The sequence below is a fragment of the Puntigrus tetrazona genome, chromosome 5 (assembly GCF_018831695.1).
Source record: "Puntigrus tetrazona isolate hp1 chromosome 5, ASM1883169v1, whole genome shotgun sequence".
NCBI lineage: Eukaryota > Metazoa > Chordata > Actinopteri > Cypriniformes > Cyprinidae > Puntigrus > Puntigrus tetrazona.
Window position 1 is genome coordinate 8,400,791 of NC_056703.1, and position 25,245 is coordinate 8,426,035.

The following is a 25,245-nucleotide window of genomic DNA, read 5'->3' on the forward strand; positions in this document are numbered from 1 at the left end:
AAAGAATACATTAGTTAACTACCATGTCCCATGTAAAGTTAATCTCAAAAAGAGCAAAGCGACACGTGATAAAAGATCTAAAACAAGTAGCCTCTGTAATACCTTATAAATGATCTACAAAAATGAAAAGCATGCTTTTATTTTGTGTTATTGCGTCATCATAGCGCTTTTGAAGTCATCAGTAAAAATGAAAGGTCAGTCGCACGAGCCCCGTGAAAAGCATTCTGGGATACACTATGTAAACATCAGCCTCAAACCTGTCAGACGAGATACCAATGCATTTTATACATAATGAACTTTCGAACAGACTCTTTTTTATGATTTTGGTATTTAATACGAACGGGGCCACTCGACTTCGTGATTTATCGGGATGCGACGATGCTGTCAAGAAGCGACAGTACTTCTGTGCAAGTGTCAGAATGCTAGCGGCTAGTTAGCTCGCTGCTGGATCACATTCATGCGCTTATAGTTGTCTTACATTTCAACGGATTCGTCCACTCTTTGTTACCGGTGAGCTGCACGTATATACATCCGACGCAAGTAATGTTTCGCACACTGTGTTGACACCGACGAGACTGTTTTAGCCGTCGTCAGAGATTAGCGAGCTAGCCGATGAAGGCTGCAGGTTAGCTGGACGTTGTTTTCGGACTTTGAAAACCGTAAAGCGTGATCGTTCACTGGGGTATATTTTATGCACGAGTTTCTGGTAATGACACATTGTTAGCTCACGTGGGTTTTCACTGTTTAATCGTAAGCTACTTCTCTAGTTTACACATCACACAATAGCAGGCCACATCGAACCTGTCAAAATACGCATTTTTTGGTGATCCAGAAATTCAAGTGTGCATCAGACGCTTCAGTCTAAACCATTGTTTGGGGAGTTGGATATAGACAAGTAAAAAATTACGCTGTTACGGCTACTACAGAGAATAAATGTTTGCTATTTGGTACGTAAACAAAAGCAACTCGTGTGTAAAGCCACGCCCCTCTAACTTTCCTCTGAGATGTTTTGACAGCCATCAATAAGATGCCATTGTTGTCCCTGGATGAATGAAATCTGGAATAAAGTATTTTTTATTTTTTTTTTTATATTGGTATGGTGTTTATGATACATTTCCTTGATAACGTTGGTAGTAATTATAAAAAAAACAAAATTCATTTTGGTGTCGTAATTGTGCCTTTTATGTAAATTTTGCTAATTTTGCAGAATAATGTTGGCCTGGGCTATAAACCTTTTTTCTAGATGATATGATGAAAAAATTGTAAAATTCTTATCCATTTTAAAATATAATAGTAGTTCATTTATGCTTATTTAAATATCCAGGCTATAATGTATGTTTCAATGTAAGCTAATTTTCATCACATAAAAAATCTTTAGCAAATCACAATTCTGACCTTAAAAATAAAGTTAAAATTATGACATACTAAATCAGAATTAAGGCGTAAGTCATAGTACGGAGATATTTTTGTCATAATGATTGTGCCTTTTATGTCGGTTTTGCATTTTTTTGCAGCAAAACTTGGCTCCTGTTACTTTCTTAGTTTACAGTACTTTTTTTGCTCATTTTTCAGAATAATGTTGGTCTGGGCTATACATTTTTAAAACACATAAATTAGATTTACTGTGTTAACTTTTTAAATGCTGCATTTTCACAAAAAATGTGCAGTGGCAAAAGGGATTGCATGCTTTCATTTGGCCCAAAATTATTGTAAAGTCTCTGTCAGTATGGGATGCATAGTGTATTATCTTTCTAAGAATTAAATAATTTTTTTTAGCTGTTTTCTTAGCTTACTTCGCCTCCAGTTGCAAACATTTAACAGCATGATTCAAGGAGCAGAGACGATCCCTTTCTCTCTAAACCCAGCCGGACTCATTCGTATAGTTTAGACATATCTGCCATCCCTCTTTTAGCTGTCAGCTGGATCCAAGCAATGCAATACCAGTTTTCGGCAGATGTTATTTGAGGGAGTTTATTTGGGCTTGGAAATGTGACAAAATCAGGATTCCTCAGCTCTGAATCATTCTAAATATGTGCTTGTGCTTTGTGTCATGAGGACCACTGGAACTGAAAAGTGCTGAAGGTGTAAAGCTGTGTGTCTCCTGTCTATATAAGTAGCTTTGCTAGATAAGCAGTGCGGAGAAATATTCCTTCCCAGTGACATAAATTAGATGGATGAACTATTACTTGGGAGGAAAAGATAAAAAATGTGCAATTTGATTGTCTTTTTTTGCAGGTATTTTTTATTATTAATAGTTTATTACATGCATACATTATTTAATAAAAAAAAAAAGTAGGCTATGTGTGCAAGATATTAAGTTCTAATTTTTTTGCAATACTAATGTATAATAAAATAAAAATGATCAACCTGCATACCAAACTTTCTTTTATGAAAAATAAAATATTTCGAGATCAACATTGATCAACATGCAGGTTGAAATAATATGTGTGTGTATATTGTGTAAATTTATTATGTATATACAAATACAAACACGTGCATGTGTATATTTAAGGAAAATGTTAAAAACATTTCTATATATAAAAAAATTTTATATATAAACTCAAAATATATACTGTGTTTGTGTGTGTTTATATATACATTATAGATTTACACAGAATACACACGTTTAAACAAAAGTAATTTTGGATGTGATTAATTGCATTACAGCACTAAACTATCGTTCAATTTTAATGATGAAATATTTTGCAAATTTACATCCCTACTTCATATATATCCAGTTACACATTGTGTCATTTTTAAAACTTCAAAAAGCAGTTGTAGATCAATATATAACCACACATGTAAGCATAACTTGCTTTTATTAGCCATTTTGTTGCACTAACGAATCTTATCCTTTCCAGGCAGTCCAGACTCCTCTTCCTGCTGTGAAGGATGGGTGTGAAAACCTTCACTCACAATTCCCCCAACCACAGCCAAGAGCTTTTGGATAAGCTTAACACCCTACGCAGTGAGGGCCACTTTTGTGATGTCACCATCCGCGTACAAGGCCAGATGTTCTCGGCCCACAAGGTAGTGCTAGCCTGCTGTAGTGACTTCCTTCGGGCGAAGCTGTCTGGGAAGCCGGCTGAAGAAGACACTGTAATAGCAGGTGAAGATAACAAACATGTGCTGGACCTCCAACATGTGACGGTCGCGGGTTTCGCTCCTCTCCTGGAATATGCCTACACGTCCACGCTGTCCATTAGCACGGAGAACATCATCGACGTACTGGCAGCTGCGAGCTACATGCAGATGTTTGCGGTGGCCAACACTTGCTCTGAGTTCATGAAGTCCAGTATCCTGTGGAACTCAGCATCCTCGGGAGCAGGAGGTCCTGGAAGCACCCAGCCTCCAGGTTTACACAGACCCCAAGAGACCCCTGAAGGCCACGCGAGCTGCACCCTCGCCCCTGTAGATGCCCTCTCGCCATCTCCGGTCTCATCCGAGTGTAGCGTCCCGGATCGGCCCATTCCTGTGTGTCGCGAGTCTAGACGCAAACGCAAAGGCTTTGCGAGCCCGTAACCAGCATCTTCAACTTCTCCACAGGTCCCCAACCCTTCTCCCTCCTCGTCCTCCTTCCCAGAGAGTTCAGCTCAGGCTCTGGAACCATCTCTGGCCTTCTCCTGGACGTACCCATTTGGTGTGGACCGGCGGTTTGCGGCGGAAAAGTCAAAACTACCTGAAGGCCTCCTGGAACCATCTGGAGCGTCGGGACAGGACTCTAGTGGACGGGCATTGGTGGAGTATTTGGCTTGCGAGGGCCCACGCGGCCTGGGTGTGGGAGGTGCAGCAGGGGTGGAGGAGGAGGAAGAAGAAGATGTGCAGGTAAAGGTGGAGAGGCTGAGTGATGAAGAAGTGCATGAAGAAGCTTCTCAACCAGTCAGTGCTCCACACAGCTCTCTGAGTGACCAGCAGACGGTTCCTGGCAATGAACACACCCAAGAAGATCTACTCATTAGCCCTCAGTCCTCATCCATTGGTAAGACCTAATAGTCATACTCTAAATTTATTTTGATGTTTTTACAATTTTTCACCTTCAAAAACACACAACTGTTTTTGGTTTTGGACTGTTGGTTCAGTCATTTTTAAATAATTGTATTTAGCAAGGATTCATTAAATTGATCAAAGTGACATTTAAATGCTAATAATTCTGAAAAACAGCACTGACTGTGCATTAATAATAGTTATTATGTTAGTAAAAATTGTGGTAAACTTTGCCATCAAATACGAGAAAACAGACAAGAATTATTTTATTTAATATTAGTTTTTATTGTATTTTTGATCATATGAATGCAGCCTTGGCGAGCAAGTCATCTCTAAAACAAATTAAAAAATAAACTTGCTAGCCCCAAAAATTTTTATTAGAAGACTATATTTCACAACACTTTTTTGCAATTGATGTTTTCATTCATTTTTTCCTTGCTGGTTACACATGAAATTTAAGTCATCAAATTGAGACTTTCCTGAAAGTTCTTCCAAACCATATGAATTCAACATGAGCACAAGGAGTTTATTTATTAGAACTTCGTGTTTCAAGGACAGACGTGACGTTTCTTAATTGTAAGCACTTTGATATGTCATTGACCCACGTGTTTAGTGAGTCAGTAGATTAAAAAAGACATTTCACTGGATCAATCTTAAGTTTACTTCACTTTTAAATGTCACATTTACCTCATATTTATCACACTTTTACTCTGATTATTAAATGTGCTTTTGAGAATGTTTGTCTGAGGCTGTGTCTGTTTAAAATAAAAAGTAGTTAAAGCAGATGACCCAATATTAAGATTTTACTGGAAACAACCTCCTGCTTTCTCTTTAGGCTCCCTGGATGAGGGGGTGACAGAGGGTCTCCAATCCATGCAGGGCACTCCAAACACTACTGGTCACATGGAAGAGGATGAGAGGTAAGACCCCTTTGGTGTCTGTGTTGTTTTTACAGAGTATCCTTTTACGACATCTCAATTTTATGATTGAACTAAAGGGCCCCTCTGAGGAGGGACATAATATTTTAGTCTTCTCATCATCGTCTTTCCTCATGTATACTTACTTATTAAGCAGAAGAGGCTTCTGTGATATTGTAGTGGCTATTAAGATGGGGGTTTCTTGCCAAGAGGCCAGAGAAGCTAGTTGGCAGACTTTCTGGAAACTTCTTGGACCTGAATTTGCCTTTTGGAATACTGAGAGAATAGGGAAATGGTATGATGCAAAACAAATGGGATAAAAAAGACACTGCTTTCTGTCTTAGCAGTGAAGTCTGCTTTTATATGACAACTTGATATACCTGACTAAATGTGTTATATGTTAGCCTTAAACCTTGGTGGGATGATTTCTGTGGATCTGTACACAAAGGAGTAGAGTAGAATAGCAGTGGCTGCATGAATACAAGTAAAATACTCAGTAGGCAACTAGTGTCATATTCTTGCCCAATTTAAAGTGGTCATGATATTGAAAATTAAAATGTTCAATACATTATGTATACACATATAAGAGGATACTATAAAAAGGTACTGGAAGTTTCATACCAGTAGTTATGGTTTTCCTATAAATACTCTAAACAAGCAGGTCTGCCGATCAGTCATGAGAGCAATACTGTTGTCTAGTAGAACCGTCTAGCGTTGCCTAGATGTAGGCAAACTGAAGCTTTAAAAACTGTGCCCTTCTTTCTCTTTTGTACCACAAAAATATTTGTTTTAATGTCTAAAGTAATTTTAAAAATGTTTTTCCTGTTTTTTCTTTATAATGGCAGTGTATGAAGTGAAGTGACTTGTCGCCAGGTATTTGGAATTAGAATTTGTGCTCTGCATTAATGCATCCAAAGTGCACACACACAGCAGTGAACACACACCCAGGGCAGTATATGGCAGTCGACGTCAAGCTTTAAAAAAAAAAAAAAAGTGACATATATAGCATGTTTTCCGAGGGTATATGATGGTAGGAACAAGACACAATTTGATTTGGCTGTTCGTTCTTCAACTTTGTAAACAAAGTGCACAGATACTTTTACAGAGGATTTCTAGTTGTTGTTTTTTCATGTCACATTTTTTATTTGTTACATAATATGTTAAACCACTTTTGTGTCTTTTTTTAAAAAGCTTAATGTTAATCATCATATACTGTACACCATGTATCTCCTTTTGTTGTCTAAAAAAGAAGGGCATTTGCATTAGAACCATTAAGTGATGAATTAGTTTTCATTTTTGAGTGAAAAATATATTGGTAACACTTTACAATAAGGTGTCATTTGTTAACATTAGTTAATGTATTAACTAACATGATCAAACTATTAACAATGCACTTATTACACTATTAATTTGTCTTTATTAACATTAGTTAATGAAAAGGCAGTTGTTCATTGTTAGTTCATGTTAGCTCACAGTGCATTAACTAATGTTAACAAACACATCTTGTGATTTTAATAAAGCATTTGTAAATCCTGAAATTAACATTACGATTAATTAATGCTGCAGAAGTATTGTTTATTCTTAGTTCATGTTTGCTGATGTTGATAATTAATGTTAACTAATGATCCTTATTGTGAAGTGTTAACAATATCCTTTTAATGACTAAGACTCTGTGTGCAATTGGCTTATCTAATTTGGGGACTTTATTTTTCACTCTTTCTCCAGGCTGGAGAATGTCCAGTACCCATACCACCTGTACATTAGCCCTTCCACTCGCCCAGGACTCAACGGTCCTGAACGGCCCTTCCAGTGCCCTACGTGTGGCGTCCGCTTCACTCGAATACAGAATCTGAAGCAGCACATGCTCATCCACTCTGGTGAGAGAACCTCTGCTGTTATTGGACTTGACATTCACAAGGGCATTGCAAAAAGAAAGAAAACGTTTTTCGCTGATATGGCTGGGTAATAAAAAATATCGTATTGGATATAAAATTGCATTTTAGGCCTATGGATAAATCTAACAATCGGTCACACCGCAGAAATAAACACGACAACGGCAAATCATTGCATGCTACTAATATCACAGATTTTAGAATCTTTCATCGCAATATATTAAAACATGAACACATGAACTTTAATTCCATCAGAGCTGTTCTGAAAGTCACTTCTCAAGTTTCTCACAGTTTCAGGAAAAAACACTGTCAATTACACATTGAATTTCATCCATCAAAATTAAGATTCAGTTAAACTTAATAACATTACAGAAATGCTATTTATGAAAATGTCCTTCTTGAAGTAAAAGTAAAAATAATTCAGAATATTATTATTTTTAATAAACATCATGCATACATCAGGTATTTTTTCATGCATGTTTCAATTAATTGTAAATGAATATAATGATAAATGTGTGGAGAACATTTTTTACCAAATAACCCATAAGAGTAAAAACACAACATGACCTAATAAAAATATTGCACACCTTCGTTAATAACTTCTGCTTATGAGCATTTTGCTAATACTTCAGCTACTAAGACTTTATTGTTAATATTTTTTAGGATGGCTGACTTAAAGGTGCTATATGTAGGATTGAAAACCAAGTGGTTGAACTACGTATTGCAGTCCAATAAAAATATTGGAGACTGTTTTTTATTTATTTATTTTTTTTATTACCCGGCCTCTCCTACTCAGACTGGATGCACACGCAGGTTGCCAGATTCCCGCTCAGACCGCTTTAGTTTCAAAGCATCCATGACTGAAATGAAAAACGCTCTGTTTTCCGCCAACTGGCAACCCGGGGTTCCAAAACACGATGACAGTGGGCGGGTTTCACAGACCAAAACAGAGGCCGACATTCCGGGCCCGAACACACATTTTCTAAGGAGAATAACAGACTGTAGCATTGTTTTTTCACATAAACAAGTATCTTAACTTAGCACGTTTCTTAAATATCTGCAAACATACTGTGGTATTTTTATGCTTTAGTAGAGTCCTAATCCTACATACAGCACCTTTAAGGCTTCACACTAGACCTTGGAAAAGCTAATAAATATCGGGCCAAATGAAGTTCTTGTTTGGAGAAGAAGACAACATGATTCACCCTAATCTCTTTGTTAGTTTATACAGAGATGGCGTCTTGTTTGCTGTTGAATGTCCAAACAGAACTCCTCATTACAGCGATTAGTTATGAACTGGTGAAAGCGACTGTGTGCAGTTGGTCTAGATGCGGGTTAAATGAACAACATATCCAACTTTACATATATTGCTAGATTAAAACCTTAATTTACATGTGTTTGATTATTTAGTCATTTCTTAGCAGGTATAGCTCAGTTAGCACATAGCCTACTAAAACAAAGACTCATTCGTCTTACGTTCCTTTCAGTCACATTCAATTTCATTATTTTCAGGATTTGGTAATTATCTCCGGTTTTCTGATATCAGAGACTATAATCTTTTACATCTTTCTTCTGTAGGTATTAAGCCATTCCAGTGTGACCGCTGCGGGAAAAAGTTTACGCGGGCTTACTCTCTGAAGATGCACCGGCTGAAGCACGAAGGTAAACGCTGTTTCCGGTGCCAGATCTGTAGCGCCACTTTCACTTCCTTCGGTGAATATAAACATCACATGAGGGTGTCTCGCCACATCATCCGCAAGCCTCGGATTTACGAGTGCAAAACGTGCGGCGCCATGTTTACCAACTCCGGCAATTTAATCGTACACCTGAGGAGTCTCAACCATGAGGCGTCAGAACTAGCAAACTACTTCCAGACCAGGTGAGGAGGACCTGAACATTCTAAGAAAAATATAGTACAAATTTAGTTTTGTGCGGTCGGCCGTTCATCCCATGTTGCGGTAGCAGATGCGTTTTTTTTTTTAAATTGGGGGCATAAATGTTTTAACTGTATTGACGAATATGTTGATTAGGGAAATTTGTAACCCTTGCAGTTAGTTAATGCATTAGGTGCCATGACCTAATAATAAACAGCACTTTTACAGCATTGTTAATAACGTGTTTAACTTAAATAAATAACAGTCGTCAAGTCTAAATCCAATTTATCAAAAACAGTAAAATAGTATTGTGACACATTATTGCAGTTTAAATGAATTGTTTTCTATTTTAACGTATTTGAAAATGAGCAGCTATTGAATCTTCTGAGCCACACGATACTTGAAAAATCATTTTAATTCTGATTTGGTGCTCATGTAACATTTCTTAATGTGAAAATTAAAAAAAATTGCGCTGCTTAAACAGTGATGCATTTTTCACAGTATTCTTAAAAGAAGAAAACGTCCAATTTTTAATTTTGTTGTAAACAGTGGTGTGAACTTTTAACATTACAATTTATATAGTATTTCATGTATTATGAACATACAGTAATTACCAATGACCAATAGTTTATAATTATTATAATTTATTTACAAACTAACATTAACCTAGATTAATGAGTTCTGCAGTGATTGTTAGTTCATGATACCTAATGCATTTACTAATGTCAACCAATTGAACCTTTTTGCAAAGTATTCCTGGTAAAACATTGTGTATTTTCAAAGAGAGGTAAAGATTTGGTTTTTGACAAAATAGATCCATCAGACGAAATGTCTTTTCTGCTTGGATTTAACAGGGAAACACCCAGGTTCATTGTACTGCATTTGGCAGAACATTACTCGATGAATAGAGCTTTCAGGAAATCACTCTATTGACTGCCATGATTAGTAATATGAAAAGTTCAGTGTTTATTTGTTCCTGACTAGCTTAAACACACGGACATACACACCCTTCAGATTCCCTTTTATTCTATTCTTAAACTGGCACGTGTGTTCCTCCTAGATGCGTTCTCCGGAGAAAACCAACCAAGCGACTTTTATTTTAAAACAAGTCTTTTCTAAATGGAATAATCATGGCTTTGATTCCATTTTGGAAGTAGCTAGAGTTGGACTGCGTGTTAGGAAAAGAAGCAATGAGATGTAAACATTTGGAGCGAGCAGGGAAATCAATCTTACGTCAGCTAATTACTGCTGAATAGGTTCTTAAAATGAAGTTCTCAAAAGAGCTCAGTGGAATCATTGTTTCAGAAGAGACTCTTCTGAGGTTACCTTCATGACGGTAGCCCTTCATTAAAACAGAGGGAAGGGAGTCAGGTGCTTTTATGCTTTGAGTTCCTGCTACACGTAGACTCCCTTACTTCATCCAGCCGTTTATTCGATTTAAGCCCTCTCTCTTAGGATCTGTGTTCTATTCATCTTTGTCAGGCACAAATAAACAGTGTCTGTGCAAGTTACAGTGCTGAGGCAATAGTCTGACTCTGGTATGTGCTTATTAAGTGAGGGAGTGGTCCCTGTAGTATATTCCGATAAAGTTTTGCGTGTTGTGATCGCAAGAAACAGATTTGTGGCCATAGTTTTCAAAGAGCTTTACTTTCAAAGAGTTCATTTTGAAGCAACATTTTAAGAAGCGCAAAAACGCACAAATTGGAAAGTGCTAGGTAATTACATGTCTCACATTTTTGTGATTTAAAAAGAAAATGAATACCTGTCAAAATTGTACTTTAAAGTTTCTGCCAAGTATGTTGAATATGGAGATCAGTGTCAAAAGTGCAGCAAATTGCAGTGAAAAAATAGGAAATGATGTCATTAGTATCTAAATCCTATTCACGGATTAAGTTATCAGTGTATGAACTGTGATTGCTTGCTATATCACTTTTTCTGCCAAGCCACAATCCTCGATCTAGTTTTGAATTTTGACTTTCGTTTAGATAGCTGCAGTGTTTTGCCAGAGGACATTTTGCCAGAATGTATTGTTAGACTTGAACATGCTTGGACTGGCTGTACGTAAAAAAAAAAAAAAAAAAATCCTAACAATCTTAGTTTCATATACCAAACTTGAAAAGCAGTCTCGGATAAATCTTGAAAACGTCTTTTTTTTTTTTTTTTTTTTTTTTTTTTTGACAAATTGCTTCTTTTAGAACTTGCGTCTGAGTGGTTTGACATCCTCAGATTGTGGCTTCACAGAGGAGACTGAAAGCAATAACTTTAACTTTAACCTACTTTCGTCTTTTAGTCCCATTAAGCAAGTGTTGTTCATGAAAACGTTTGAGAAACCAATGAAGGTGCTACGATTCTAAGGATACTTGAGTTAGCTTATACTTTTCTGAACATTGGCCCTTCTCTCCCTTTTTTGCCCTAGTGAGTTCCTCCTCCCAGACTACTTGAGTCACATGCAAGAGGAAGAGGGGCTGGGACACTTTGAGATGAGCGAGCAGACCTTTGAAGCTTCTTCCTCCTCTTCCTCAGTCCAGACACCAGTTATCTCTCAAGTTTCCTCTACCATGAACTATGACAACCACACTTCTGCACCTCCTTCCCAAACCCCAAACCCCAGGTCAGGGAACGGAGGGGAGGCCGCACAAGGGGACCACCCGAAGTCCACCGCTGCTGTTACCTCTCTACAAGACCCAGAGGAAGACGAGGGAGAGAAGGAGAGAGGTGTAAGAAAGAAGAAAAGACTAGTGTCAATTACGATTGAGTGAAATACGTTCCATACGTGTAAACATGTATAATAACAGTCAATGTTCTGTTGCACACTCAATACTTCTGTTGTCGATGGTTTATTATGCTCTCTGAAAAAAATGTACCAAAGCTGCCATTGGGGTGATGGCTTTGAAAAAGTTACACCTTTGTATTTATCCATAAAGAGTGCATATTAGTATCTTAAAAGTATTAGTACCTAAAATGTATATATCAGCACCTATTTTAGTATCTTCTGAAAGGGTACCACCCCAGTGATAACTTTTGTACTTTTGTTCTGAGAGTGTATGTTTTCACAGCTTATAAACTTGGTGTAATGCCTTTTAATTTATGGGGGTTACTTTAAATTGTTATGAAATCACATTTGATTTGGATTTACATACAAATCTCGCTGAAAGATGATCATGGATCTAAATTTAAAAAAAGACTTGAACTAAAAAATGTGACTTTTTATTAGTAACCCGTTATCATCTGTGATTATAATGAATTTGTTTAATGGAAGCACATTTTTTTATTTAATTATATTTGTATTCATAATATAGACTTTTTAACCGCTTTGTGGCGGTCTGTCAAAAAAAAAAAAGAATCTAATTGTATACTTTTCGTTGCATTATGTTCAGCTATTACTGATCTCCTTTATTACGCGTCTATTTCTCCTATTTCATGTCTGCGCCTTAACTATCGCAAACTGCCCCTTCCGACTGTAAACAAACCTGTTACAAACCGGGAAGCTTCAGTCCTCTGAGGACCTTTCTGAAAAATGTGAAAGACTGTGTTACTACTTCCATGTGTGTGGTTCAGAGCAGAAACAAAACACTGAATCCGACCGGCACGAAACAGCCGTGTGCATTGACTGACTAATCTAATGTGCTTTAGTGTGTTGTGTTGAATGCGTGTATACGTGAAGAGTAGCCCTGTTTTCCCAGCCCTCTTTTCTGCTGTATGTGTAATGCTGCTAAATTTTGTAAACTGTGCCTCTTGCCCAGCTCTCCGAAGCACTCGACAATTCGATCTAAAGAGCTGTATGTGAATTCTTTGGGTTTAACATTCTTCTTTTGATTGTGACATATGGAGGAATTGTCAGATGGGTCACGTTTTAATAGAGTGGACGGAAGGTGATATTTCCATAGCCTTTCCCATTTTATTGCTGTTGGAATTATACTATGGAATTTTCTCCATAGCTTGACGCCATAGTTGTATGTGCCTAATATTCTCCCCAAACAAAGTTTATGAACACCTTGTGACTATGGCAGGAGCCTTGAGCGAAGATGTAACTCGATTGCGACTTTGGAATATGTAGCATTTGTTTTGTTCGGTATAGTCGTAGCGATCGCGTATCTTCGCTTCCTTCGTGTGATATTGCACCTGGCAATCAGTCAGTCTCGAAGCTGCTCCATTCCAATATGATTTTGTAGGGAACAAAAAGTTTTAATAAGCGTTGTGCAATATTGTTTTGGATGATACACGTGGTCCAAAATTAAAACCTTTTATACTGCAGTGGACAATGAGCTGAATGACTGAAGATAATGAAATACAGGAGGGGGGGCGAAAAGGCTAAAGCGCGTGCCCTGCGATAAACCGTTCATATGAATTGTCAGTGTACAAACAATGATAGAAATCACATTGTATTACAAAAAAAAACTTGGTTGCAATATCTTTCTCTGATGTCATTTCCCTCGAGACGGTCTCCTGCTTATCTCACTCTCTCCATTTTTGCGACCGCCGGCTGTAAGCTCAAACTCAATTACTTCATAGTCTGAGAGTTTGTAGTGACGCATTTATCCATAAGACGATATTGGCTGTCTGTCCCAGATTGCTCTTTGTGCTACTTGCATGTTTTCCGTGCAAAAAGAAATATGGGGGGATTTTTTTAAGAAAAAAAATCAATATAGCATGGGTTGATTCGTTTGTTGGATGTTGTTTGAGATATGTGCAACTACCATTTTGTATACAATATTCAATCTTTGGTGTTCAGTTGTTTGAGCAGAAAGAAAACGTGACATTTCAGTAGTCATAATGCTTTTTCCAGATTCTGTATCGATGACAGTTATCTTAAAAGTGTCAATTTGTACATTTGTAATATCAATGTGAGTGTAAGTAGTTATTTGACTTGAGCCTCGTAGTGTTCGCTTTTTGTGACAATGTATTTTATTTATATATATATATATATATATATATATATATATATATATATATATATATATATATATATATATATATATTAGTATAGATATATATACTCTATATTCTTTTTTAAAGCCTATAGTTTTAGTCGTATCTTGTGCCTTTGAATATTGGATCTGTATTGTATTTTAATTGGCATAAACATGCATTGATATGAATTCATAATGTTTTGTAGACAGAATGCTGGTAGACTTCAAATGTAGCTTGAAACTAAAAATATTTTTGAAGTGCTATTCGACACATGGTTTAAACTGTATGTTTTGTGTTTATTTTCATAAAGACAAATGTATTAGTCATTTTGTAACTCTTCAGTGGTTCTTATCATCCGTTTCTGTGCCAATTCAGATTTATTGAATGATGTTTTGTAAAAACATTAAGTACATTAAGATTTGCAGTAAATGGTTACAGCCTAACACTCCAAGTTTGCTTAAATTCTTTGCTTCCTTGCTTATTATCTAATACTCATTCTGTGTATTTTCCATACAATATTCCAAAACATATTTGCACAAATGTTCGATTTTTGATACTTTCACTCATCAGTAATGCTTTTTTTAAACTCTATTACTCAATGAATCCTGAAAAACAATATATCAAGGCTTTCCAAAAAGTATTAATAATATTCAATATTGATAATAGGATGTTTGGTTTTTGAAGGTGACACTAAAGAAACATCTTTGCCATCACAGGATAAATATTAATTATATATTTGATTAAATATATAATAAAATATAATAGTTACTTCAGTTTGTTATATAATCCATTGCTGTTTTACTTTTTAAAGTAGACCTAAAACATACATATTTCATCTTAAATCCATGTCAAAATACTGATTTATTAAAACAAAAAAAAAAAAAAAAAGTCAAGTTGGATTTTGACTGCTGCTCTTTTATTTAATAATGGCATGAATTAAGGGGTTGTTTACAATGCAAAGTTGTAATGTTCAAAAACTGCGGAAAAGGTTTTTACGCTGCATCTCAGAAAAAAAAACGCTGGTGTGCGAGAGGGAGGTAATGAGGAAATTCTTGGCAAACAAGTGCACAAACACATGCTAAAACAAACAATGAGAGGCTTTTAATTTTGCCTTGGCATTGTAGATGAAGTTTTTGTGACATAGCACAGTATTCGCGGAGTCCAAGCACCTGCTTGTGATTTGGTGTCCTCCGGCTGCGTGACCCACATCAACCCTGGAGGGGTGCATGAAGACAGCCCTAAAAATGGGTCAAGTCAGAAAAAGTTTGCAAAACCCAAGAGTTTTGATTCATTGTGACAACTATACTATCTTAAAATGTCAAAAACCGATCCAGAATCTATTTTATAATGATGTCCATGACATTGATAATGACCACTCTTAGTTTTCCACTGCTTTTGGCCACATCAGTGCTTCAGGCAACATGACCTAGCATCGCTTTAATTTACTGTGAACACATCAATGGTTCTACCGGGCATAAATCTAAGGGCACGTCTTGTGCCAAACCTTTTGCCTTCTACACCTGCAAACATTAGTCAAATAGAGTTATATAACGACCACCTTTTGTCTAGCTTTTATCTATTTTGTGGTGCCGGATTAGAGACCTATATGGCCCCACGGTCCTTTTTATTCTATACCAAAACACATGGATATTAAATACATGCTACTGTGCTTCTGTGTAAACCTGGGATTGTCTTCTAACTTTTCTCAAGATGGTCATCTGCCATGTAGGGATGTATTTTAATGCGTAGTCTTCCAAAAACAACTTCATGTCTTCACAAGGAGAGCTCGACCGTCACCGCCGTTATGTAATGGCCGAGCCTAAGAGAGTAATTGGAAAGTGTTTCAATATGCTCCTTGTTCCATTGACTGCTTTTTCAAATAATGCCTCCTTTTTTATAAACACCTTGATCAATTCGCTTCTCTCTTTTTGCCAAAGCCTCTTAATCAAGTAGAAGGGTTCCAGCAATGGTGAAATAATATTAATCAAACGGGATCCCAAAAAAACAAAATAGATATATGCGAAATGTTCTCCAGACGCAGGGGTTGTCTAAATATGATATAAAAGCGTGTGAGATGCAGAGTGCTTGCTTTTCGTAACATTCATCACATAATGTATAAACATGGGTCCGAAGCATCATTTATTTCTCTTCCGATGATGCTCCATTTTGACATCTGGCACTGATTTGATTTACACAGCAGATTTGTCATAAACCATTGACCAAGACCATTAGCAAGTACCATTAGTCTTTCAGATACAAAATTTAAATGCCTCTGTGACTTTGATTTACCACCAGCCAGACTGGATTTCTTTTGAGAGTCTGGAGGCTGTATTTATTTACTACAACTATAATGTTTCTTTTGGGTACAAGCAAGCTTATGCTGACTGAGTTTATCCCAACATGAAGATTGTAACACGTTACGCTCCCATTTCTCTCTCTCTCTCTCTCTCTCTCTCTCTCTGCAGTCTACGATCATATCTCTATCTGGAGGTGATTATGCCAGTGTCCACCTGTGCTGGATTAGGCTGCATAGTTACTGGCCTTGTTATGTCAAAACAACAAGAAAGCCACAAAACTGGCAGTAAATTTATCGAAACAGATTCCAAAACATGAGCTTGGGTCAAAGGGGCATGAAAGAGATTCTCCCCTGAAATTTTGTGTGTGACTTTAGACTCTGAAATTTGTCAGCAACTACCTGCATAACTGAAAAGTTAAATTTATCCAAAATGTTTGACATAAGTGTTTCAGCTTGATCTGTCAAAAAAAAAACACTCTTTCTGTAAAACATCCAACGCGGTGCAATGGAAACCTTTATATTTGTTTAACAACCTCTAGCTGCAGAGAAAGGAAAAATTAATGAAAGAACGAAAGGAAGAAAACCCACTTTGCAAATGATAGAGTCTGTCAACCGATTTTTATAATTGGAGTACATCTGACGTTTTGTAGCTGATTACTGTTGCTTATGGAACGTAGGTTTTTTTTTTATAAATCTATAAAATAGTGAAAATAAAAAGCACAATAAGCATTTCGATTATTGAGGTGTTAAGTGTTTGCCGAAAATTAAATTGATTTTTTCTTTTTCTATTTCTTTCGCATTCAGAAAATGCATCAACCCTGTTTATTTATATTTAAAAAAAAATAATTTTCTCTTTTATTTAGTAGTTTTAATGGTACCCTCTGTGTAAAGTGATGTATTTCAATCAATCAGTAGGTGGGGCTCATGTTTGAAGGTTTGGTATTGTTTTTTTGTGCTAAACTTTCCTGGTTGCAGTTCCTCTTGACACTAGCAAAAACGTCTGTCGATGCCAAATCGAGGAGGAAAGCGATGCTAGACTGCACAATGCCATTGTCCGCCGGCTAAACAAAGTATGCAAGCTCAAACATGTTCTATTCGTTTTACGTTTCAGCGCTGACCGTCGAAACGCACTAGAGTGAAAGTAAAACCTACATGTAAACATTCAAGTGCGGCACTTGGGAATCCACTCAAACGTTGCATAGTAAAGCCATAGAATCTGTTTGTGGCTATAAAGTTAAAACCGCTCTGTCAGGGAAAAGAATGCTGTGCTTTTGAGATCACTGCCATATACAACAAATCAAACATCAAGACCAGGCAGGCTGCAGCATTTCAAGAAGCCAAGAAGTTGAAATAACTCCTCGGGTGCAATTATGAATGGGGTGTTATACCAACAGATTGTGTAATGAAAGGTACATCATGGCAGAGGAGACAGAGCGCTGTTTAGCTGGTTCTCTTCAATGTGTCTATTAAAATGTAGGTCCACTCCGGATGACCCATAACAACAATGGCAACTAACGCTAAACACATTAAGCGACAGAGAAATTTTTGATTTTCTTTTCTTCCTTTTTGCATGATATGAAATTAATATCCCAGGTATCTGGCGAATAGAGATAAGGTTTTCTCTCACTCGTTTTTCATTCTGAGCGCAAGTATGTTTTTGCCTCAACAGAACAGTTTCTTGGCACGTTACTGAACTGTAATATACACTCAGACGTACTGTCATCTGATGTTTGGTGCTGTTGCCTAGGAAACGGTCCACGTAGGTCTGCTTTGGAGCGAGTGGAAAGAGTCTGGAAGCGGGAGTTCATCTCCTCCATGTCACTGAAGCAGCAGTCCACGGATGAAATGATGAAGAGCGCTACCCGTCACGAATGATGATCTAATTCTGTCGTCATTCAGATATACTGACTTAATCCTACATAGATGTGCCAAACTCAAACAGACACACGTTCACAACTTGCTTTTAGGCATACCGCAGCTCAGGATTTTAGAGACGTCTTTCAGAAACAAGCCCGAAGGTTAGCATAAACAATATTTGCCTTCTGGAATTTCTCTATTTAATACTTACTTTTACTGTTATACTTCTTGATTTGTGCCGATGTACAGTAGTAGTGCAAATTTCCTTTTCTTAGTAAAGCAAGTGTCATAAAATGAAAGGTCGTGAATGCGATCTCTTTCCACGTGACTCCAACCAGATCTGCAAAACACAACTGCCACCGCTTGGACAAGTATCCTCACACCACTGGTTGATCAAATATTATGATGTTGCTCAGATTGCTATTCCATTTGGTGCCACAAATAGCACAGAAATTACACGTCACCTTGCAGTCTTTTTATTTTTTTTTTCTTTGCGTTCCATTATTTCATGAGAATGTGTCCAGTTTTTTTATTGCCGTTTTCCATTGCATGTTGGAAAGCAGATGGAAAACTCAATCTAATGCAAATGACAAAGTTTCAAACATGACACGATAAGAGTGATATTTTCCAGAATGGTAAAATGTCAGTAAGTTGGGAGTGTAGTGGATGGGGCAAAAAGATAATTTCAGCGCTCCCATGTGACAGTAGCACACACACACACACACACACACACACACAAAAAAGTGATGGTGAAAAAAATCAACAACATGTTGATTAGATTACAAATGACTTGCTTCTTGCGTCAGACCAAGGCTGCATTTCATTATTAGATTTACTTGCTATTAGAGCTGCGGTAAACAATATAGATTGTTGTATATTTATGGAAAGGATACAAAACTATTCAAGGTATTCAAGGACAGGCTTTACAATGGTTTAGATCATAGCTATCTGACTGTTACCACGTTGTTTATTTAAACAGTAATTATCACCAGTAAAGTATGGAGTGCAATTTTTATAATATAATAATACTGCTATTTTTATAATATACATGTTGACTCTTGGTAATGTTATCAAATAATACGGGATTAGTTTGCATTGTTATGCTGATGATACTCAACAACATATTTTAGTAACATCAGATTAAACTTCAGATCAGATGACCAATAATTTTCTCAAAATTAATTTGGGTAAGATAGCGATGTTACCTATTTATCCAAAAGAATTGTACTCAGAAGCTTCAAAATGCAACTGGTTCTTGCCAGGTCAAGAAAATAAAAAAATAAAATCTCTACACTGGCTATTAAGTTCTGTGTTAGTTACAAAATGGTTTAGTGCCTAGGAGTATGTAGGTTTGGGGTTCAGTCACTTTATCCATCCAGACTGAAGAAACATCTCTTTAAGCTAGCATTCACTTAATACATCTCATAACCTTATACCTCAGTTATATCGGATCTCATATTTCATATTTATTCTCTGCTTAAAATGGCTGAACAGCATATATGCAAATTTTTCTCTATCTGCTTTTCTGTTTCTACCAGGATGGGTATCCATGGCATGGAATTAATAGAATATTAATATGATAATATGGTATTAAACATGACATTTCGAAGTATCCTAATATCCTTCTAAGAAATATCCCAATAAATTGAAAAATAGTAGTACAGAAGTATTTCAAAATTTTACTGTTAAAGGTGCACATCTGTTGCATGCTGTCTGATTATTTCTTATGAGGTCATGGTTTTATGAGAAGAGCTTAATGAAACAATGCTCCCAAAGCCTGATTTCCAAGAGATTCAAAAAATGATTTCTTTTCCGCGTTACTCTCTACACAATGTCCAGAATGAGTTTTAAAGCTCCTGTAGTAGCAATAAAGTCAATCTGAAGAATATTTGAAGAATAGCCTGTGCATTAACAGTTCCAGCACGTATGCTGAGTCACTTTAATAAGAACTGATATTTTTCTGTTCTGTGTGATCCAGTGGGTTTGACGCAAACCGAGACGCTCTCCTCCCTTCCAAGGATATGTTTGTTATTACGGCAGCCAAATGCTGCTCTGAGACAGTTGGAGGAGCATTCTTCATCATTTCACAACAACAAGAGGAACTCTCTGACGTTTCTTACCAAAGACAAATGAGTCCCACCAGACAGAAATATGCCATTCAGTAAACTAAGTCATATGGTTGAAGTTCTGAAGATGTGGTGTCACAATTCGTTTTGCGGTAAAATCTTGAATTCTATGGAAAAAAATGAATTTGTAAACAGTCCTGCTTTCCACCATCTCCCTGTGATAACCATCACTGGCTCGAAGTGTCTGGAGCAAAACCCAACAACATCACGCTAGGAAGTGAATCAGCCTGTCCCTCAAAAAAAAAGTCCAGCTAAGTGCGGTCCTTCCCATCATAAATAAGAAAAACGTTTGAGGAGAAAGAAAGGCCTCACTAAAGCCATCAGGAGGAACGACTGATGACACTAGCATGTGTTCACTTCCTCCCTAGTTGCCTAAAGCCATTGTGATTGCTTTCACAGACAGCAGAGCCCAGGCATAGTCCACCCACCGACTGTCTGACCTTTATATAAGCCTAGCTGTGGGATGAACCCTCTATTTTACACTCACAGGCACAAGGTGGAACATTTCAGGATACAGAACAATGGAGTAGAAGAGAAAGTTAAATACAATTGAATGTGCAAAGTCACAGCCGTTTCCACCTAAAACGTTTTCTCTAAATTCACCTCTTGCTTATTATGTGACTTCCAGATGAAGGAAAACTTCACAGAGCCACTCTGTCTAAAGGTCTGGATGACAAAATGAATGTTTTAACATTCTTAGATCCACTGTGGCAAAACTGCAACACTTGTTTATACTGTATTTAGCAATTACAGAACAGTACCTGTTCTTCACATTAAATATGAGCCGAAATTACACATAACAGAAGCTCGCACTATGAAATGTTTCATAGCAACCGGTTTGGCAGGAAAAATATTTGCCTATACTTTGACTACTGTTGTATTACAAATTTATAAAAGGTTAAACACAGACGCCAATATAACAGTATATGCTGAATGTGTATTGTGATTTACATTCTAAGAGCAGGAAGCCCAAGCTCCGAGACAGTTATCTTTTGTCTTTCAGTTCTTGAACATCTGGTAGGTGTCCTAAATCAAGTGTGAATGCTAATCCTAAGGTACAACTGTGCCTTTTGTTTCACCTATGCATTTGAATGACACCTGGATGCTAAATAGATCAAGGATCGGGAAAGTTCCTGTTCTGGGCTAAGTTCCTGATCGCATTTGCATACTCTTGTTTTACTGGTCTCCACCTCTGTGTACTCCTCCCCCTTTGAAACATATATACTTCAACCTAACATGTTTCGGTTAGATTTGTTTCTTGGAGATTTCTTGAAGATTTTCTTGAAGATTGCTTGACGATTTTCTTAAAGATTTCTTGAAGACTTCTTGCAGATGACTACAGCAACGAAATAAAAAAACGAACTCCTGCTTTACCAAGAATCTCCTGGTCTCTTCTTAAAAAGAAGCTAAAAAAAGTTTCAAACAGTTTTGGTGCCGTGACCCGGATAGAGCTGCTCATCTGAATCCAGACTGAAACTTCAACTTCAAGTTCAACAAAGATCTGACTTCGATCCAGACTGAATCTTTCAGTACAACTAAGGGTTGGTGAGTGTAACTCTTTCCAAAGAACCATTACAGACCAGTACATGTAAACCTCTGCGCCGTCAGAGAAGAGTTAACAGACAGCTGTAGGGTTTGGTTAACTAGGTTATTCTCTAGAAATTAATTTTAGGGAAGAATTGCTTATCCTCTGTTTCAGACAGGGAAGGTTAGCATTACGTGCTAATGTTTGTGTTATCCTCTGTTTTAGGCAGAGAAGATTGGCATTACTTGCTAATATTTGTGTATCCTCTGTTTTAGGCAGGGAAGACTTTATCCTCTGTTTTAGGCAGGGAAGACTTTATCCTCTGTTTCAGACAGGGAAGATTGGCATTACTTGCTAATTGTTTGTGTTATCCTCTGTTTCAGAGAGGGAAGGTTAGCATTACTTGCTAATTGTTTGTGTTATCCTCTGTTTCAGACAGGGAAGGTTAGCATTACTTGCTAATTGTTTGTTTTATCCTCTGTTTTAGGCAGGGAAGACTTTATCCTCTGTTTTAGGCAGGGAAGATTGGCATTACTTGCTAATATTTGTGTATCCTCTGTTTTAGGCAGGGAAGACTTTATCCTCTGTTTTAGGCAGGGAAGACTTTATCCTCTGTTTTAGACAGGGAAGATTGGCATTACTTGCTAATATTTGTGTATCCTCTGTTTTAGGCAGGGAAGACTTTATCCTCTGTTTTAGGCAGGGAAGATTGGCATTACTTGCTAATTGTTTGTTTTATCCTCTACTTTGTTAGAGAAGGTTAACCATAGTTGATCTGTGTTAACAAGTGTACCCTCTGTTGAGAGACGTTAAGTGTTTTCTTTGTGTAAGGAACAAAAACAAAATCTACAATGTTCAAAAAGAATGCTAGACTCATTTCCACAACTGAGAAAGGTGGTCTTGCAACTCCTTTGTGGTCAGATAGTGAATTCAAATCACTTTTAGGCATGCAAATGAACCTTATAATTACTGAGAAAGTTAGACAAAAGCTAACTCAGAAATACAAGATCCATCCAGACAAGACTTGGTCTGTAGAGGAGTGTAAAAAGGTTTTAGGAGCATGTTTACGTAAGAACAATTTGAAAGGCATTATCTGCTGCCACAGGGAATTTGGCTTAGCACTAGCTACACAACAATCTCAGCACATCTCAGAACTAGAGGAACAGAACCAAGAGCTATGTGCTAGAATATCGGCTTTGACAAAAAATGTAAACCACAATAAAGTTTCAGAAAAAACTGAAGTGGAAATTAGTCAGCCTGATAGCACATATCCTGACTTGCAAGCCTTCTTTGAAACTGAGGTGCCTGTAGATTCAGTGAAGGTATGTGATGCTAGGAGAAGATCTCAGGGAATTGAGTCAGTTGAAAGTGTTCTTCCCAACTCTTCTGTTGTTCAGGTCCAAACCATTGCAAAAATGCTTGGACCTAAAGATATAGAGGGAATCTCCCAGAGCTTACCCTCACCTACATGGGAAAGAGACTCTAATGTTAAAGCCAGAGTAAGGATTGCAGCAGCATCCTTTAAGGTCAACACTGAGAACAGGCAGAAATTTAAATGTCCTAAGAGGGAGGGCAATTGCCATTACTGTGGAAAATCTGGACACTGGATAAAAGAGTGCAGGAAACGCAAAAAGACTTTAGGAGAAATTAACAGCGTTACCCAGCTCCCACTCAATCTGCCAGCTACTCTGAAGCAGACCCCCCCACTTTACCCAACAGTTGGAGCAGTTTGCTCAGGTGTTAGCTGTTAGGGCTGTGAGTACTTAATTTAAGGTGTCTCCTTCCATTGAGAGAATGCTAGTCAAGTACACTCACAGCCTTCAAAGTTATACTACAGCACACTCCAAATTACACCTATCCTCTATTTTATGATGTTTGCCATGACTGATGTTTCATTGGAGGATGAAGATGTTTTTACAATAATGGTTTACAAATCACCTACAGGGACAGACTAGGACACATAGACCAGTGAGGAGCCCAGGGAAGAACCGAACGCAACAGGCCTCGGGGGCCAACCCCTGCGGTGAAGATTTTCCTCATAGGCCTTTCCCCATCCACTAGTCTATCCTTACCTCACTGGTCCATAGGTGTCAAATGACTTAAGACTAGGTCAACAAAACCACTATACGATCATCAAAATTAAACCACTATACGATCATCAAAATTTAAACCACTATACGATCACCAGAAGTCTAAAAAATGTCTATGCATGAATACTGCTGGTCTGCTGTTTCTCTGTTTTCTTGTGTTTCAGGTCCGTGTATATGCAAGGTCATCTCATATGCAGCACCCTGATTTACACCTCAGACATCCATGAACAAGCTTCATGAGGACAAAGAGTCATCCGAATGATTCTACAGGGGAAATGGACTACAGGAAACAGACGTCACAGTTATTCAGACGGCATGGACTTCAGGACTTCCACTCTTATGCTACATGATTGTGTCATCATGTAGTTTTGTACTGACATATTACCACCCATGTCGTATTTTGTCAAGAGTTATGGTTCTGAAAAGAACTATTACAACCTAAGCAATTCTAGGCAAAGACACATAAGATATGTGCCTGTAACTTTTTCAAGTTGCATGACTGCAAGATGGAGCATATGTTATTAAACATAGGCTATAGAATGGATTTTAGAAGGATTAAATTTGTGTTATGTGAGAGTCATTAAAACTCTCAAATGGGGATTGTTGTATTACAAATTTATAAAAGGTTAAACACAGACGCCAATATAACAGTATATGCTGAATGTGTATTGTGATTTACATTCTAAGAGCAGGAAGCCCAAGCTCCGAGACAGTTATCTTTTGTCTTTCATTTCTTGAACATCTGGTAGGTGTCCTAAATCAAGTGTGAATGCTAATCCTAAGGTACAACTGTGCCTTTTGTTTCACCTATGCATTTGAATGACACCTGGATGCTAAATAGATCAAGGATCGGGAAAGTTCCTGTTCTGGGCTAAGTTCCTGATCGCATTTGCATACTCTTGTTTTACTGGTCTCCACCTCTGTGTACTCCTCCCCTTTGAAAACTATATACTTCAACCTAACATGTTTCGGTTAGATTTGTTTCTTGGAGATTTCTTGAAGATTTTCTTGGAGATTGCTTGACGATTTTCTTAAAGATTTCTTGAAGACTTCTTGCAGATGACTACAGCAACGAAATAAAAAAACGAACTCCTGCTTTACCAAGAATCTCCTGGTCTCTTCTTAAAAAGAAGCTAAAAAAAGTTTCCAACACTACCGATACCATTGCTGCCTATTTTGTGTAAATATTAAATTAAAAATATGCAATGCTGTATCTGAAATACGGCATAAATAAAACAGCTGACCACCAACTTAAATGCTATAACGGAGTGAATTTATTAAACTGTGATTTTTTTTATTGTAGTCTAATGAAAATCTGACTGAACATAAAGTTTCAGCTTTATAGTGTACCAGGAAGGGTTTATAGAGGTCAATATAACTCTAAATGTGCATTTTCAGGTATTTTACAGGCAGGTCATTGAGGTTCAGGAATATTACAGGAAAAAGGTGTTCACTTGCTGGCTAATTGTATGGTTAATTATAACAGCGGTAAAATATTTACAACCTTTAAAGCCTAGCATTACAATTGTATAATACTTAACTTCACCACAAAACAAAATATGCATAAACGTGATATTTTCATGACTTTTTTCCTTATCGATATGATTGCTCGGCTCCCTGAGTAGCAAACGGGATGGAAAGATCTTCACAAGTAGTTCTTTCACAACGTCTGATTACGGACACATAAACAGATGAAAAGAGATACTTGTGGGTAAGATTTGTTAAAGATTGAAGAGATGAGGAATGTGCTACTGGATCTAACACACACAGACA

At 37.3% G+C, this 25,245-nt stretch overlaps 1 protein-coding gene across 1 annotated transcript; it reads left to right on the forward strand.

The window, feature by feature from the left end:
• The first annotated feature begins 189 nt into the window (after positions 1 to 189).
• On the forward strand, positions 190 to 13,288 carry zbtb44 (zinc finger and BTB domain containing 44). The gene is given in 6 exon segments (XM_043240080.1): positions 190 to 510; positions 2,862 to 3,979; positions 4,820 to 4,904; positions 6,627 to 6,778; positions 8,372 to 8,672; positions 11,084 to 13,288. Coding segments are annotated over 5 exon segments (1,968 nt in total). The 5' UTR covers positions 190 to 510; positions 2,862 to 2,892; the 3' UTR covers positions 11,427 to 13,288.
• Positions 13,289 to 25,245: the final 11,957 nt, after the last annotated feature.